This window comes from Impatiens glandulifera, chromosome 8 (genome assembly GCF_907164915.1).
Source record: "Impatiens glandulifera chromosome 8, dImpGla2.1, whole genome shotgun sequence".
NCBI lineage: Eukaryota > Viridiplantae > Streptophyta > Magnoliopsida > Ericales > Balsaminaceae > Impatiens > Impatiens glandulifera.
The window spans coordinates 5,798,148-5,813,450 of NC_061869.1; the positions used below are offsets into that span (position 1 = coordinate 5,798,148).

The window sequence follows — 15,303 nt, forward strand, 5'->3', positions numbered from 1 at the left end:
CTAGCAACAAAAATATGAAGTTTGTCTAATTAAAACAACAGGAATGATAAACTCTGAAATGGAAAGTGAAAGCAATGCCGTGAATTCGACGTGGTCTGCCACGTTGCCTCCACATCCCGAAATGTACATATTAGGTCCCGAAATGCACATTTCACACTAGATTTGTTTTTTGTTCCGAAATGGGCGTTTCGAGAGCCAAAATGTGCATTTAGGAACATTTTTAATTTTTCTCACTCTTAACCACATCACACCGCGTCATTCGTGAACTTGCTTCCTCTTACTTTTTTACTATTTACTTTTTTTTGTGTTTATCATTTTTCTTAAAATATTTAAGAGCCAAATCTCTATATATGCTCTAATTCCATCTTTCACATGAATCTATCCCCACATTGCATTTGGCATCTTAATCAATGACCATCCTTGTCATTCAATATTTGATTTTATTTCTATTTCTTCCATTTATAACATTGGCTGCCATTTTCCTTTTCAAGAAAATACTAAGTACTCCAAGGTTACCATCTAAAGCATGTTTACCACCAGGTCCTAAACCATGGCCAATTATCGGCAGTCTTTTCATAATGATGAGAAATAAACCTAATTTTTCTAGATGGGTGCATGACACCATGTCGAAAATGGGCTGCGAGATCTTTTGCATTCGCATAGGGAGCGTGCATGTGATAGTTGTTACCTCCCCAGAGATTGCTTGCGAGTTCCTAAAGAAACAAGATGCAATTTTCGTGTCACGTCCTACATTCCTATCGGCAGAGATAGTGAGCGATGGATTTTGTACAGCGATCTCGACGCCTTTCAATGATCAATGGAAAAAGATGCGACGCGTATTCGTCTCTAATATACTCTCTTCGGCTACCCTCCATTGGATGCACGACAAAAGAGCCGAGGAGGCTGACCATCTGGTTCGCTATGTCTACAATCTTATTAAGAGCAATGACGGTATAGTGAATGTTAGGGTTGTGGCACAACACTTTTGTGGAAATATGATGCGAAATATGGTCTTTAGTAAGAGATTTTTTGGTAAAGGTAATGAAAATGGTGGACCAGGACCTGAAGAAGAGGAACATATGGCTGGGATTTTCACTATACTCAAGTGTTCCTTCAATTTTTGCATTTCTGACTATTTTCCATTTCTTCGACGTAGAATAGATCTCGATGGTAATGAGAAAAGAACACGACAAGCTGTTCAGAATGCGAGGAAATATCAAGACATAGAAGTAGATACGAGAATTAAACAATGGCGTGAAGGGATGAGAAAAGAGAAAGTTGATCTTCTTGATGTTCTAATCACTCTAAAGAATGACAAAGGAATAGCTCTCTTGACATCGGAGGAGATTAAAGCTGAAATTTTGGTAATAAAATTTTATTGTCCTTATTGTTTAAATGACAATATACACTTGTTGATAGAATAATCTCACAGTTCACTTTTTCTAAGATATAAAAATGAAGATAATTTATTACAAAACCTAAACAAAATTTATGAATACTGTTTTCATGTTGAAGGATTACAAAATAATTTATTTATTATATATGCCTACAGGAAATAATGTTAGCATCTATTGACAACCCAACAAATGCTATTGAATGGGCTCTTCTTGAGATGATAAACCAACCAAAGACATTGCTAAAAGCCGTTCAAGAACTAGATCAGGCTGTCGGAAAAGATCGGCTTGTCCAAGAATCTGACCTACACAATCTCAATTACATTAAAGCATGTGTGAAAGAATCTTTTCGACTCCATCCGGTGAGCCCATTCAATGTTCCACATGTGTCCATTTCTGAAACCACGGTGGCTGGTTACTTCATACCTAAAGGAAGTCACGCGCTCTTGAGTCGTCTAGGTCTCGGGCTTAACTCTAGGATATGGGATGAACCACTTCTATTTAAGCCAGAGCGTCACATTAAGGATGACGGTTCAGATGTGATATTAAATGATACAAATCTTCACCTATTATCATTTAGTATAGGTCGACGTGGTTGTCCTGGGGTCAACTTAGGATCCACTATGTCATTTATGTTACTTGCTCGACTTCTTCAAGGTTTCACTTGGAACTCACCATCAAACACTACTTACATTGAGCTTGTGGAGCCTTTACTTGCCTTTGCAAAGCCACGATTGAACGAGCAGTTGTATATATAGAGCTAGCTATGTACAATTATGTATATTCATGCTTCGTTTATTAATTTTACCTTACATTAAAGTACTTGAAAGGTTATAAGCAATAAATAAGTGTTCAATCTATTTAAAAATGGCTACTTGTTCATTAAATTAAGTGTCGCTAAAAGTATTTTTCTATTTTTTTTAGCAATTTATTTTCTTGTTTTTTTCAGTTTATTTCAATGTTTTTCTTAGCATTTAGATTTTCATATTTAATAAGATTATAAATGCATAAAACTTCCGTCGCTAACAAATTAAACAAGGATAAAAACGACAGAATTAGCCATGTCTTAATTTTCCGTCGCTATTGAACCAAAAATGAAATATTAGTATTTAGAGGAAAAAAATAACGACAGTAAGTTAGACCCATCGTAAAAACTATAGATTTCGATGCTATCTTAGATAGTCATCGCTAATCCTAGCTACTCGTCGCCATTGCGCTCCTAACGCTTTGCTAAATATTTATTGAAATAATTTTTACTTAGGTCAATAACGACAAATATCCGCAACAAAAAAGAGATAAGATACACTGGTAAAAAAAGGGTCTTTACCGACGGTTTTTCCCGAAGGTTTTGTAAACCTCTCCTAAATACTCCCGAGAGGAACAAATCTTTCGCTATTAAAAATAGATTCCGAGAGGGGTGTAAAACCTTCGGGTTTAATCATTATTACCGAAAGTTTTACAAAGAACTTTCGGTTTTTACCTTCCCAAAAAACCCAAAAAAATTCTAAGTGTTGGATGTGGGTTATTTGCGAAGTTTTTTGGAAAAACCTTCGGTTTTGAAATCCCTTGGTTTTTTAATTACGAAGGTTATTCAAAGAACCTTCGGTTTTGCCTTTTTTGAAAATTTCATTTCCGAAAGTTTTACAAAGAACCTTCGGTTTTGCTCAATAAAAAAAATTCTAAATTTTGAAATTGTTTTTTCCGAAGGTTTTTTAATAAACCCTCGGTTTTGACTAATATCAAAACCGAGGGTTTTATGAAAACCTTCAGCCTCAACCTCTATAAATACAAACCCTAACCCTTCTCTTTTTCATTCCGCTCATCTCTCATTTCTCTCTCTTCCGCCGCCGCCGCCGCCTGCCTCCTCCAAGCCGCGGGTTCTTCTCATCTCTTCAGGTAATTTGTTTGATTTGTTTTTTTTTTTGTTTTGTTTATTGTAAGATTTAGATTTCTTAAGTTTATATATATATTATAGATTTAGATTTATGTTAGTTTACGTTATTTTGTTTGATTAATATATATACATATATCTGAAATGCATTTAGGAAATGGGTGATTCGACATGGAAGAGACTTCGGCGTACACCGGAGAAACTACATCCGTGTTACCAGAATCTGATAACACAATCAGAAATTGCGGCACGTGAAGAAGAGGTCAGAAAGATGACGCTGGAAATGGAACAAATCCGATTAAGGGATGCCGAAAGAGGTCGTTTGCTCAGTGAAATCAAAGCGGACCGGGCCAAAATGTCTCAGAGATTAGAGAATCTCGAACAGGAACTTGTCTTGTTGAGGAGTCGACTGAATCAACCACCCCCTCCTTCCACCCCATCTAATAATTAATTTCTAGATTTATTATGGATTTATTATGGATTTATGACAATTAATATTTAATTTTATGCGTTATGTTTTAATATTTATGAATTATTGTTATTTTGTTTGTTTGGTATGGTTTAATATGTTTTAAATAATTATGTTTTTGTTGACTTTTCACCTTTTTAAAAAAAAAAAACCGACTCGCCAAAACCGAAGGTTTATTTGAAAACCTTCGGTTTTGACCCATTTTTTTTTAAATGTTGAGGTAAAAACCGAAGGTTTTCAAATAAACCTTCGGTTTTGTCCTTACATTAAAAAAATCAGATTTTTTTCTAAGTGTGGGGAAGGGTTAAAACCGAAGGTTTTCAAATAAACCTTCGATTTTGTCCTTACATTAAAAAAATCAGATTTTTTTCTTAGTATGGGGAAGGGTAAAAACCGAAGGTTTTCAAATAAACCTTCGGTTTTGTCCTTACATTAAAAAAATCAGATTTTTTTCTTAGTATGGGGAAGGGTAAAAACCGAAGGTTTTCAAATAAACCTTCGGTTTTGACCTTACATTAAAAAAATCAGATTTTTTTCTAAGTGTGGGGAAGGGTTAAAACCAAAGGTTTTCAAATAAACCTTCGGTTTTGTCCTTACATTAAAAAAATCAGATTTTTTTCTTAGTATGGGGAAGGGTAAAAACCGAAGGTTTTCAAATAAACCTTCGGTTTTGACCGGGTTAAAACCGAAGGTTTTCAAATAAACCTTCGGTTTTGTCCTTACATTAAAAAAATCAGATTTTTTTCTAAGTATGGGGAAGGGTAAAAACCGAAGGTTTTCAAATAAACCTTCGGTTTTGACCTTTCATTAAAAAAATCAGATTTTTTTCTAAGTGTGCAGGGAAGGGTTAAAACCGAAGGTTTTCAAATAAACCTTCGGTTTTGTCCTTACATTAAAAAAATCAGATTTTTTTCTAAGTATGGGGAAGGGTAAAAACCGAAGGTTTTCAAATAAACCTTCGTTTTTATCCTTACATTAAAAAAATCAGATTTTTTTCTAAGTATGGGGAAGGGTAAAAACCGAAGGTTTTCAAATAAACCTTCGGTTTTGTCCTTACATTAAAAAAATTAGATTTTTTTCTAAGTATGGGGAAGGGTAAAAACCGAAGGTTTTCAAATAAACCTTCGGTTTTGACCTTTCATTAAAAAAATCAGATTTTTTTCTAAGTGTGCAGGGAAGGGTTAAAACCGAAGGTTTTCAAATAAACCTTCGGTTTTGTCCTTACATTAAAAAAATCAGATTTTTTTCTAAGTATGGGGAAGGGTAAAAACCGAAGGTTTTCAAATAAACCTTCGGTTTTGACCTTTCATTAAAAAAATCAGATTTTTTTCTAAGTATGGGGAAGGGTTCAAACCGAAGGTTTTCAAATAAACCTTCGGTTTTGACCTTACATTAAAAAAATCAGATTTTTTTTCTAAGTATGGGGAAGGGTAAAAACCGAAGGTTTTCAAATAAACCTTCGGTTTTGACCCTTCCCAAAAACATCCTGTTTCAGGTTAGGACCGAGAGGTTTATTTAGAACTTTCGGAAATACAATTTAAAACCGAAAGTTATATAGAAAACTTTCGGTGTTATCACTTCATAATTTGTTATTTTAATTGGTTTTTCACCTACTAATCTAGACTCCTAAATAATCTAATCAATTGTGTGTTTTTTTTGAAAAATTTAGATTGTGTGTTAATATTAAAATGTTTATGATTGTGTTTGATTATATAAAGAAGTGTGCATATATATATATGTTTGTGTTTGATGATCACATTAATGTGTATAAAGTTTGATCATATGGATTGTCTAATATTTTAAAGTTATCAAATGTGTTCAATTTATGATGTTCAAGGTCATTAGAAGATTATAAATCAATTAATCTAACAATTTGTGAAATAGTAATTCCGAGAGTTAATGGTATAACTTTCGGAAATACCCATCAAAACCGAAGGTTATACCATTAACTCTCGGAATTACCATTTCACAATTTGTTAAATTAATTGGTTTTCTACTTTTTAATCTAGACTCCTAACTAGTATTATCAAGTGTGTGTTTTATTTGAAAATTTTAGATTGTGTTTAATGTTAAAGTGTTCAAGAATGTGTTTGATCATATAGAGAAGTGTATATGAATGTTTATGTAGGATTATCCTATGTATTTGTGTAATGTTTGATCATATGGATTGGGACATGTTTTAAGGATATCAAATGTGTTAAATTAATGTTGTTCAAGGTTATTAGAAAGTGAGAAACCAATAAATTTAACAATTTGCCAAGTTGTAAAACCGAAAGTTAATTACCTTACTTTCGGAAATATTGATCAAAAAGGAGAGTTTTATGATTAACTCTCGGAACTAATCAATTGATCAAAACCGAAAGTTAATCATAAAACTTTCGATAATGAAACATCAAAACCGAGAGTTTTGTGATTAACTTTCGGAAATAATTAATTAATCAAAACCGAAAGTTATTCATAAAACTTTCGGTAATGACCAATTAAAAAAACAAAACCCGCGACTTTCTTTCCTTTTCTTTGTTTCTTTGTTTCTTTCTATCTTTCTTCTCTCCCCGATTCATCTTCCGCGCCGCCCGATTCCTCCTTTCCGCCGCCCCGCTTCACTCTCCCCGACGCCGATTGAAGACGATGCCGGATTGAAGACGACGCCGCCAACAGCCCGCTGCTTGAAGACCTCGACCTCGACGACGACTGCAGAACTGCTGAGCCGCCGCGCCGCTTGAAGAATCTCACTGCCGCCGACCCGATTGGATTCCTGCCGCCGCCGCCGATTGGAGAATCGCCAAGCCGCCGCCCCACCGCCCACCACCTGCATCAAAGGTCAGTTTGAGTTATATGTTTGAATTAAGATTATTTGTTGGTTCAATTTAGGGTTTGATTTAGGTTAGTTGATATAATTTTAGGTTAGTTGATTTATTTGAGTTTGATTTAGGTTTTATTTAGGTTTGATTTGAGTTTTATTTAGGTTTGATTTGAGATTGGATTTGTTTGAGTTTGATTTAGGTTTGATTTGAGTATGGTATGAATGAAATTGATTTTAGGTTTGATTTGAGATGGGATTGGTTTGAGTTTGATTTATGTTTGATTTGAGTTTGGTATGAATGAAATTGATTTTAGGTTTGATTTGAGATTGGATTGGTTTGAGTTTGATTTAGGTTTTATTTGAGTTTGGTATGAATGAAATTGATTTTAGGTTTTATTTGAGATTGGATTGGTTTGAGTTTGATTTAGGTTTGATTTGAGTTTGGTATGAATGAAATTGATTTAGGTTTGATTTGATATTGGTTTAATTTGAGTTTGATTAATGTTGAATTCTTTTGGAATAATGATAGATTAGGTAGCGATTATGTTACAATTATGTAAGCCTAATTAATTTAGACAAATTTAAGTAAATAATAATGCGGGTTGTTTTCCATTTTATTAGAAATATGGAAGTACCCGATAAAAGCTGGATGACCTTACGTCGAGATCATCCAGATTACGAACAAGGCGTTGACAAATTCCTCGAGTATGCTCTTAGGAATACATCCCGACAAACCATGAAATGTCCCTGCGTGAAATGCTTGAACACGCCGTTTATGGAAATAGACGAAGTGAAGACTCACCTCATTGTTTATGGAATAAATGTGCATTATTAGTATTGGTATTTTCATGGAGAAAAAAGACGTACTACTCAAGTGGTGAATGACGATGTCGATGAAGATGCCGATGACTTCGATGATGATGATGATGATGACGATGATCAGTCGGAGGATGCCGTGCCGGAATTCAACGATGCGAGACCGGAGATGAATAATACAGTTAATGAAGAGGTCAACGAAGAACGTTATATGCACGAATTTATAAACGATATGTTCCCCAACGTTAATGACGTCCCGGATAACGATGAATCAGTCGAAGATGCGCATAGATTTTATAAATTGCTTGATGATTGCAAACGGCCATTGTATGAAGGTGCTCGAATAACGAAATCATCGGCACTACTGAAACTACTTCACATAAAAAATGTATGTCAATGGACGAATTCTTCGTTCGATATGTTGTTGCGTCTGCTTAAAGACTACATATTACCGATTGACGCTCAATTGCCAAACTCATACTACGAAAGTAAAAAATTCATTACTGATATCGGGCTAAAATATGACAAGATAGACGCATGTAAGAACAACTGTATGCTATTTTGGAAGGACGACATAAATGAAGATTCTTGCAGAGTTTGCGGTCTTTCAAGATGGAAAGTCGACCAAACAAGTGGGACAGTTCGGGAGAAGCAAAACGGGAAATTCATTCCAAAAAAGGTGTTGAAATATTTCCCTTTAATACCAAGACTGCAAAGACTATACATGTCCTCAAAAACGGCTCCAATGATGAGATGGCATAAAAAAGGAAGAGTTGATAGTGATACGTTGAGACATCCCGCTGATTCCTTAATATGGAAGACGTTTGATGAAAATTATACAGATTTTGCTTCAGAATCTCGAAACGTAAGACTGGGTTTATCAAGCGATGGGTTTCAGCCATTTGCAAATGGGAAAAAATCATACAGTGTTTGGCCAGTTATTCTCGTTCCTTATAATGTGTCACCCACGACTTGTATGGATTCTAGCAATTTCATCTTATCTATGTTAATTCCGGGTCCAAAGAGTCCGGGAGATGCAATTGACATATTTCTCCAGCCATTGATCGAAGAGTTGCATGAACTGTGGCAAACAGGTGTGAAAACGTTTGATGCACACACCTCGCAATACTTTAACATTCGAGCGGCGTTGTTGTGGACCATTAACGACTTTCCCGCATACGCGAATTTATCAGGCTGGAGTACGAAAGGTAAATTTGCTTGTCCTTGTTGTAACAACGACACGGTATCCCTTCGATTGGTTCATGGTTCCAAACAATGTTACTTGGGTCACAGACGTTTCCTTCCACCGAAGCACAAATACAGAAGGGATAAAGAGTCATTTGATGGTTGAACTGATTATAGGGATCCCCCTAGATTGTTAACGGGGCAAGAAAGTTATGAGAAAGCACGAGACCTAGAAGACATTATTCTTAGTGCGGATATGAGCAAGAGAACCAAGATATATCATGAAACGCGGGGAGACAATTGGAACAAACTTAGCATTTTCTTCCGTCTACCTTATTGGAAATCGCTATTATTGAGACATAATTTGGATGTGATGCATATTGAGAAAAATATCTGTGATAGCGTGTTGGGAACAATAATGAATGTGAAAGAGAAGACTAAGGATGGTCCTAAAGCGCGTAAAGACTTAGAACTCTTAGACATAAAATCATGGTTACATCCTATAAATGATGAAGGAGTTGTTCATTATCCAGAAGCGCCTTTCACTTTGACATCCGATAATAAAATACGTCTTTGTAACTTCTTGAAAGATCTTAAGTTGCCTGATGGGTTTTGCTCAAATATCGGGGGTTGTGTAAATTTGGAAGAGAAAAAGCTTTCGGGATTAAAGAGTCATGATTGTCACATTTTGTTGGAATATCTAATTCCTTTAGCAACTCGTGGATTGCTTCCAGAGTATGTGTATGATGCGTTAGTAAATTTGTCTCGTTTCTTTCGGTTGTTGTGCTTCAAAAAGTTGATTCAAGAGGACCTAGAACAATTGTACATGGATATTACATTGACACTTTGCAAATTTGAAATGATTTTTCCGACGTCAATCTTCGACATCATGATGCATCTCCCGGTTCACTTGTCATTTGAGGCTTTGCTTGGAGGACCTGTTCAGTATCGATGGATGTATCCCTTTGAACATTACATGGGTACAATGAAAAGATATTTGCGGAATAATAACCACCCCGAAGCCTCTATAAGAGAGAGCTATCTTGTTAACGAAAGTATTAGTTTATGTGCCAGGTATATGGAGGAACAAGATCAAGAAAATGCACAACCTGAAATCTCGGGGATTTCAATATTTGCATCATTGGAAGACCTATCCAACGGAAAAGTATACAACTTGGATTATATCGATTGAGTGACAGCTCATTCTTACATTTTGAAAAATTGTCCCGAAGCAGAACCTTTTTACACGTAAGATTCAATGTTGCTGTTACTAATTAGCATTAAAGAGTGTTACTAATTAGCATTCGATCTATTTGCAGAGATTATAACAACGAGTCCAGTGGAGAAACGTTTGCCGCATATTTCAAGCATCGAGTGAGTAAATTACAAACCATATATCCTAACTCTTCTTATTCATATTAACAACTACATTTCGGATACATATATAGGTCGCCCATTTAGCAGAAATTAACGACATATCAAGATACCTCAAGATCTTAGGAGAAGGTCCAAGTATGTATTCGTCTATGTATGTTTGGTGTAAAGTAAACGGATTCAAATTCTGTACAGAAAAACACGACGAAGGTTTGACAACTCAAAATAGTGGGGTGGTTGTTGAGGGGTACAACGGATCTGAAACTATGTCATACTACGGAGTTTTGACGGATATAATCGAATTACAATACTATTCTCACAAACGAGTTGTTTTATTCAAGTGTAAGTGGTTTGATACACACTCGGGGGAACTAGGAGTGAAAGTGGATAAATATGGCTTCGTAAGTGTAAATGTAAACCGAATTTTGAAAACCCAAAGTCAAGACCCGTATATATTGGCGAGTCAAGCAAAACAAGTATTCTACGCCCCTGATATGTCAGCCCGACCCGGTTGGAAGATTGTGACAAAAATAAAACCGCGGTTTACAAACATATAGTTCAGATTAATTAATTAGGTAGATTTAATTATGTTTTTAACTTTATATTCATTTTTATTACTACTTTATTTCAATTATTCACTCATTTTTATTAATGGTGTGAATTAAGAATGTCTGAAGGTCCTAAAACAACTTGGAAGAGTATGAGGAAGACACCCAAGAAATTGGATAAGAGTTACCAAAACCTACTTGCCCAATCCGAGTCGTTAAAGCGACGAGGATCGTCTTCTAGAGACCAACCACCGATTCCTGTGGTCCCGATAGCTACTGCGCCTCCCCGAACATACGAGACTGAAGACGATGATGACCTCGCAGAGTTTATAGAGAGCACATTCTCTGATAACCTGCCTAGCGATGAGGCTGAAGACGAGGGTCTTGAGGAGCCTATCGAGGAGCAGGATGACGAGGAGGAGCACGGGACCACTCCCGACCCATCATCGACAGGTATTTCGTTTACAAATTAGTTAGTGTTTCAATTGATTGACATATTTAATTAAGATTTTGATAATTTTGAAGAATCTTCTGCCCGCAAGAGACGGGGGAAGAACAAGAATATTGCGCTGTCTAAGAGGCTAGCGGGGACGGGATCCCTCTAACGTTTAGAGAGAAGGATGGGAGGCCAGGCGGTACAGACGTGGGAAGGACACGGTGGTCTAGACATGTGGGGTCGATTATCCGGGACCCCGCAGCCGTCTCACACCGTCTTCTCAAGTGGAAGGCTTTAAGTGCAGACCAATTGGATTCACTATGGACTGCTATCAAGGTTAATAATTATTACTTGATTATACATTACGTCATTAAATAATTATTTTTCACATTTGGATGTTATTTTTTTCAGGATCCGTTCGAAGCGACTAATGGTGACATTGAGTCTTTTCGAACGACGGGGTTGGGACACGCCAATCAGATATGGGATAGATGGCGGTCGGATTTGAACAAGAATTATATCCGCGTCCACAAAGGAGACGAGGCGGCGGTACTGGCTAATCCTCCACCGGACTACGATCGAGATGATTGGGAGTTTGTGTGTCGCAACCATTTCTTTACAGAAACGTTTAAGGTACGGTTTCATAATTCAAATAAGAGTTGATATTAATTAATCTAACTTCATTTGTTATTTCAAATACAGAGACACAGTACTACAAATATGAAGAATCGGAAGAATCTGAAATTCCCGCATCGAATGGGAAGTAGACCGTTTGCACAAATTGAATACGAGTTGGTAAGTACATTATTTGTAATAACTTAATATAAAGATTGTTATTAATTATATAAATCATTTATTTCAACAGGCGATTGAAATGGGACGGCCACCGTCTGTAATTGAAGTATTCAAGAGGACCCGTACACCAAAACCGACACAAGAAAACCCAACACCCGTCCCGGACGAACACGTGCAAGAGAAAATTGTAAGTGAATTGAATATGCCTAGTTTTTTTATTATAGAAATGATATTTTATTTGAATTGTGCAGGCTGAGATGGAGAAGGTTGTTAGTAACGAACCGGGAATATCTGATTTTGAATTGACGGAGAGGGTGTTCGGACAACAAAAACACGGGGTCGTCTTCGGAATGGGATCAGGCGTCCGGCCCACACACTTTCCTGAGGATCGTCGTAGTGGAAACAGTTCACAACGAAACAATGAGCGATTGTTAGAAGAGAATCAAATGATGAAGCTCAAGCTGGAGGAACTGGAGAAGAGGGATGAAGAAAGAAGGCGCAGAATGGATGAAATGAAAGCGGAAAATGAAGAAATTGTGGAAAGAATGGAGAGGGAGAAGTCAGAGATGAACGCAAGAATGGAGAGAATCGAATTGTATATGAGGCAAGGACCACCTCCTCCCCCCACAAGCTAAGGTTGTTTCGATTCAAAACATTTTTTCATTAGTGGTTGAATTTAGAACAGATTGTTCGGAATATTAGTTTGGTGTCGAATTTTGTAATGTTCATGATCAATTAATGTGATCGTTTAATGTATGTTGCATTTCTTTTATCATTGATATATTGGTTTGGTGGCTGAACAAGTTTTGGTTGCGAACAAAATAATCCGCACATTTTTAAAAATTTACAGGAAAAAACCGAAAGTAAAAATGAAATCTCTCGGGTTTTCTCTTTGTGGAAAAACCGAGAGATATTAGAAAACTCTCGGTTTTTAGCCGAAGAGAAAACCGAGAGTTATATGAAAAACCCTCGGTTTTTACCCAAAAGAGGAAAACCGAGGGTTTTTCATATAACTCTCGGTTTTTTAGTTTGTGGGAAAACCGAAAGTTTTGTAATATCTCTCGGTTTTTCCACAAAGAGAAAACCCGAAAGTTGTTTGCAAAACCCTCAGTTTTTCCACACAGAGAAAAACCGAAAGTTATTTGTAAAACCCTCGGTTTTTCCATAAAGAGAAAAACCGAAAGTTCTTTGTAAAACCCTCGGTTTTTCCACACAGAGAAAAACCGAAAGTTATATGAAAACTCTCGGTTTTTCCACAATGAGAAAAACCGAAAGTTGTTTGCAAAACCCTCGGTTTTTCCACACAGAGAAAAACCGAAAGTTATTTGTACAACCCTCGGGTTTTTCAAAAAGAGAAAAACCGAAAGTTCTTTGTAAAACCCTCGGTTTTTCCAAAAGAGAAAAATCCGAAAGTTTTCATATAACTCTCGGTTTTTCTCTTTGTGGAAATAACGAGAGAGTCAATACCGAGGGATGACGAGAGTTACTAAAACCTTCGGTAAGGTCTCTTTACCGAGAGTTATATGGTCAAAACCGAGAGTTTTAACTCTCGGTTTTGACCACTTTTTCACCAGTGATATTCACCGTCTCTCGAGATTTTGGGTTCGAGTCCGTTAGAGACATGTCTAATTAATTTGGTTGATTGTGTTTGCGAGGCATATGCTTAACCTATGGGGATTAGTCGCACTCCAAAATTTTGCGGAAACCAACGTATTAAAAAAAAAAAAAAAACAGATATATATCCACCAGAATAGCTAAGCCATAATGACTTAGAGAGTATAATTCAACTTCATAACACACTAGAGTTGTCCTAGGGATAGCCCAAACCGTACAAATAACTCGAAAGGTGACCCTAAATTTTTAGCATTAATTAGGCTCTCGTAAAAGTTGAATTACACAAGTTAAAATAAAAAAAATATATCTATTATAATATATATAAATTAGTCAAATAAAGTATGAATTGTAAATATATATTGATAAAATTGTAAATTATAAAAATTATTTTATCCAGGTATGAAAATACTATAAGTTATTTATGCATCAAAATTAAAAAGAGAAATACTCAATAAATTATTGAAATATGTCTTTCACTGTCACTAAATTTAGTTTAAACATATTTTTATTCAAATAATTAAGTTTGTATACTGCTTCAACTTAACCTACCGATTGAATTTCTTTCGAATTTTTATTTGATTTTCAATAATTTCTTAGACATCCTTATTTCTAACTACTCTGTGATTTCACTTTTGAATCGTACTTAAAATTGGAATTAATTTTATATTAATTATTTATAATTTAGTTCATTAATAAAATTAAAAATATTATATCTCACTACTTTATATTCATGAAAAATACAATCATAAATCATAAATTTTATTTCATATTATATTATATTATATTATATTATATTATATTATATTATATATATATATATATAAATATTTTAAATAGTCCATTATATTAAAAATAATATGAATCGTTAAAACAAAACGACAAACATTGTACGAAAAAAAAGAATAGATAAGTTATTGAACTAGTAAGTTCTAGAGTTGAACGATTAACTCCTCGACCGACTCCACCGACTTTCCTGAACGAATCTAAAAAACATCTATATAATGATACATAATACATAGTACTATAGATCATATTAGTTTGACAACGAAATTTCATCAATTATCATAATCATTATTGGCCTGGGTACACATGTAGGATCCGCCCTCCTTGTTTCCATTTGTAAACATTATAATGTTGCTCTCAACAACAATATGATGGACAGCAAAGACATAATTGTGCCGAGAGGATATTTTATTTTTCTAGATAGCCCTAAATTTTAGAAATATATACTTTTATTTTCTTCTTTGTAAATATAAATGATTTTAGTATGCAGTATCTAGTCTTGAAAAAATGAATTAATTTGCTACACACAACCCCTCCAGAGTGACCCGGTGAAAAAAGTCGATTTAAAAGACTAAAAAGTCACGTATTCGATTCCCACTGGAAGCGCTCTGAATGGAAGGACTGAACCGATCACTCTTTTCAATAATCTTATTATATAATTTGATCGTTACAAACCTATCACCCTCTTCTATCTTGTCTGGTTCCTCCATTGTATTTTTCGTTGAAAAGGACTGAACAATGAACAACAATTATAGAGTTAACTTTTCAAAAATAAATTACTCAACATGTGCATATTATCCAACCACTGTTCATTGTTGGACCACCCTGTTTGCCAAATTTTAATTTATTTAACGACTACATGAAGTATATATTCTAGTGATAGGCTTGTAGTAATTTCTATTTTATTGAACATAATGTTTCGGTTAATAACTTTAAGTAAGTTACAATGCAACGATTTGCTAATAAAGGAATATTAAATTCTTAATTTGTGTCTTAATCTTATACTACTTTAAGAGTTTTTTAACATCCTCCCGCAAAAGTAATGAAATGCCAAACTACGTACTTAAGCTTGTTTAATTTTTCAACTCCTTGTTAAAAGTATTAGCAATCCAATCATGAACTGATATATATTATTAGAATTGAGAAGCAATGTACTTACGAACAAAGTGAACGATCAATTTAAATGTGTTTTTTA

The 15,303-nt window shown here is 35.1% G+C and overlaps 1 protein-coding gene across 1 annotated transcript; it reads left to right on the top strand.

The window, feature by feature from the left end:
* The first annotated feature begins 399 nt into the window (after positions 1 to 399).
* Positions 400 to 2,186, top strand: LOC124912495 (tyrosine N-monooxygenase-like). The gene is made up of 2 exons (XM_047453127.1): positions 400 to 1,364; positions 1,553 to 2,186. The coding sequence occupies exons 1-2, from the start codon at positions 411 to 413 to the stop codon at positions 2,150 to 2,152; spliced, it is 1,554 nt and encodes a 517-aa protein (XP_047309083.1). The 5' UTR covers positions 400 to 410; the 3' UTR covers positions 2,153 to 2,186.
* The last annotated feature ends 13,117 nt before the right edge of the window (positions 2,187 to 15,303 follow it).